The sequence below is a fragment of the Neopelma chrysocephalum genome, unplaced genomic scaffold (assembly GCF_003984885.1).
Source record: "Neopelma chrysocephalum unplaced genomic scaffold, ASM398488v2 Primary Assembly neopelma1_94514, whole genome shotgun sequence".
NCBI lineage: Eukaryota > Metazoa > Chordata > Aves > Passeriformes > Pipridae > Neopelma > Neopelma chrysocephalum.
The window spans coordinates 4,488-7,448 of NW_020923221.1; the positions used below are offsets into that span (position 1 = coordinate 4,488).

Genomic DNA, 2,961 nt, shown 5'->3' on the forward strand with positions numbered 1-2,961 from the left:
CTGGTTTTGTGGGGATTTTCCTCAGGCTCTGGTTTTGTGGGATCCAGCCCTTTTGGCAGGGCTTTTCCTCAGGATCTGTCCCTTTGGCTGGGATTTTCCTCAGGCTCTGGTTTTGTGGGATCCAGCCTCGTGACAGAGATTTTCCTCAGGCTCTGGTTTTGTGAGGCTTTTCCTCACTCTGATTTTGTGGGGCTTTTCCTCAGTCTGTTTTTGTGGTTCTTTTCCCCAGGTGAAGGTTGTGACTGTGGAGAAGAAGGTGAACGAGATCCTGAACCGGCTGGAGAAGACGAAGGTGGAGCGTTTCCCGGACCTGGCGGCCGAGCGGGAAGCGCGGGATCGGGAGGAGCGCAACGAGAAGAAGGCCCAGATCCAGGAGATGAAGAGGAGGGAGAAGGAGGAGCTGAAGAAGAAGAAGGAGCTGGAGGAGCTGAGGTGAGGGCTGGATGGATCCCGTTCCCGAGGGTCACCGGGCCCTGCTGCTCCCTGTTCTCCACGGCCCAGGGATTCCCTTTGTCCTGCTGCTTTCCCGGGAACAATCCAGGGCCGTTCCGGCCGCTGCCCGAGGGCTGGGCAGGTCCAGAACCTTTGGAAACATGAGGAAATTGGGGAATTATTGCCTTGGGCCACTTCCAGCTCTGGGGGAGCTTTGGGAATCACTGAGACTTCCCTGGAGCTCAGCACCTGCCTCTGCCTTAATGTTCCTCTCCATTAATATCCTTCTCCATTAATAAATATCCCTCTCCATTAATATCTTTTTCCATTAATATCCCTCTTCCTTGATATCCCTCTTCCTTGACATCCCTCTTCCTTGACATCCCTCTTCCTTGATATCCCTCTTCCTTGATATCCCTCTTCCTTGATATCCCTCTTCCTTAATATCCCTCTCCATTAATATCCTTCTCCATTAATATCCCTCTTCCTTAATTTCCCTCTTCCTTGATATCCCTCTTCCTTGATATCCCTCTTCCTTGACATCCCTCTTCCTTGACATCCCTCTACCTTAATATCCCTCTCCATTAATATCCCTCTACCTTAATATCCCTCTACCTTAATATCCCTCTCCATTAATATCCCTCTCCATTAATATCCCTCTCCATTAATATCCTTCTTCCTTAATACCCCTCTTCCTTAATGTCCCTTTTCCTTGATATCCCTCTCCATTAATATCCCTCTTCCTTGATATCCCTCTTCCTTGATATCCCTCTTCCTTAATATCCCTCTTCCTTAATATCCCTCTTCCTTAATATCCCTCTTCCTTAATATCCCTCTTCCTTAATATCTCTCTTCCTTAACATCCCTCTCCATTAATATCCCTCTCCCTTAATATCCCTCTCCATTAACATCCCTCTTCCTTGATATCCCTCTTCCTTAATATCCCTCTCCATTAATATCCTTCTTCCTTAATACCCCTCTTCATTAATATCCCTCTTCCTTAATATCCCTCTTCCTTAATATCTCTCTCCATTAATATCCCTCTCCATTAATATCCTTCTTCCTTAATACCCCTCTTCCTTAATGTCCCTTTTCCTTAATATCCCTCTTCATTAATATCCCTCTCCATTAATATCCCTCTTCCTTAATATCCCTTTTCCTTAACATCCCTCTCCATTAATATCCCTCTTCCTTAACATCCCTCTCCATTAATATCCCTATTAATTAATATCCCTTCCTCTTGCACCCCTGCTGCTCATTAACAGTTAATTAAAGCCCTCAGTCCCCCCCTCCTGGGAGCAGGGAAGGAGGGAGGAGGGGTTGGAATGTCGCCCTGACCTCGTTCCCGGGGATTTCTCGCTCCAAAAACTCCCCTTGGAAGCTTTCCCCGAGCTCCTGTTTGTCCCTGCAGGGCATCAAAAGAGGGATTTTAAAGGAAATTGGGGATTTCCTGAGGGATCCAAGCCCTGGGGAGGTCAGGGAAGGGGGATTGGAGCTCCCAGAATCCGGGATTTCCCACCTCCGGGCCGCTGGATCCTGAAGGAAAAAACCTTGGAAAAGGCAATCAGACATCCCTGAACCTCCCTGCCCCGGGTTTAATTAGTGAGGAGGACGAGATGAGCAACTAATTATCCCCCCTGGCTGAGCTCCAGGAGGAAAACAATGGGCATTTCTGGGATTCGGGAATTTTTGATCCCAAAATGGCCCATTTTTGGGGGGCTTTTTGGGGGGATTTGGGATAACTGTGGGATTTTTTTCCTGGCAGGAGCTACTCCTCCCTGATGAAGGCAGAGAACATGTCCTCCAACCAGGTGAGTGAGAGCTGCTGATCCCACGGAATCCCCGGGAGAGGGATGGAATTCCAGCCTCCTGCCCGTGATCCCGCAGGGAATGACTTTGGAACTGGGAGGACACTGGGAGGACACTGGGGCTGAGGAACAGGGATAAAGTGCTCCCAGGTCTTTCATCCCAAGGGAAAGAAGAGGTTCAGGGTGAGGATGTGCTGGATGCTCCATCCCTGGAAGAGTTGGATGGTGCTGGAGCAACCTGGGATAGCGGGAGGTGTCCCTGAACATGGAATGGGATGGGATTTAACACCCCTTCCCACCCAAACCATCCCAGGATTCCTTGATAAAGGATACTCAGGATCCAGTCAGAGGGAATTTTCTGGAATGTGAGGATGGCAAAGGCAGGAAAGGGGAAGGGAGACCCTGCCCTGAGCCCCGAGATTCCCAGGGAAGCCCCTTGTTCCCGGAACTCCTTCCCAGGGAGGAGTTGGGCTGGGGATGGATCCAATGTCAGGCTCTGGCTCCAGGCTGGGAGAGCTGGGAATGGCCAGGCTGGATTTGGGAAGGATCCCGGGAGAGCTTGGAGCACATTCCAGAGCCTGAAGGGGCTCCAGGAGAGCTGGAGAGGGACTGGGGATCAAGGGATGCAGGGATAGGACCTAGGGAATGGATCCCACTGGGAAAGGGGAGGTTTGGGTGGGAGATTGGGAAGGGATTCCTGGCTGGGAGGGTGGGGAGGGGC

At 50.6% G+C, this 2,961-nt stretch overlaps 1 protein-coding gene across 1 annotated transcript in view; it reads left to right on the forward strand.

Annotated features, from left to right (window-relative positions):
- LOC113980519 (coiled-coil domain-containing protein 25-like) overlaps nucleotides 1-2,276 on the forward strand; it is a 4,748-nt gene extending 2,472 nt beyond the window's left edge. Inside the window, exons 4-5 of the mRNA XM_027707750.1 lie at nucleotides 230-432; nucleotides 2,198-2,276. Of these exons, the coding sequence (XP_027563551.1) occupies nucleotides 230-432; nucleotides 2,198-2,261 (267 nt within the window). The 3' untranslated portion in view covers nucleotides 2,262-2,276. The remainder of the gene's footprint in view (nucleotides 1-229; nucleotides 433-2,197) is intronic.
- Nucleotides 2,277-2,961: the final 685 nt, after the last annotated feature.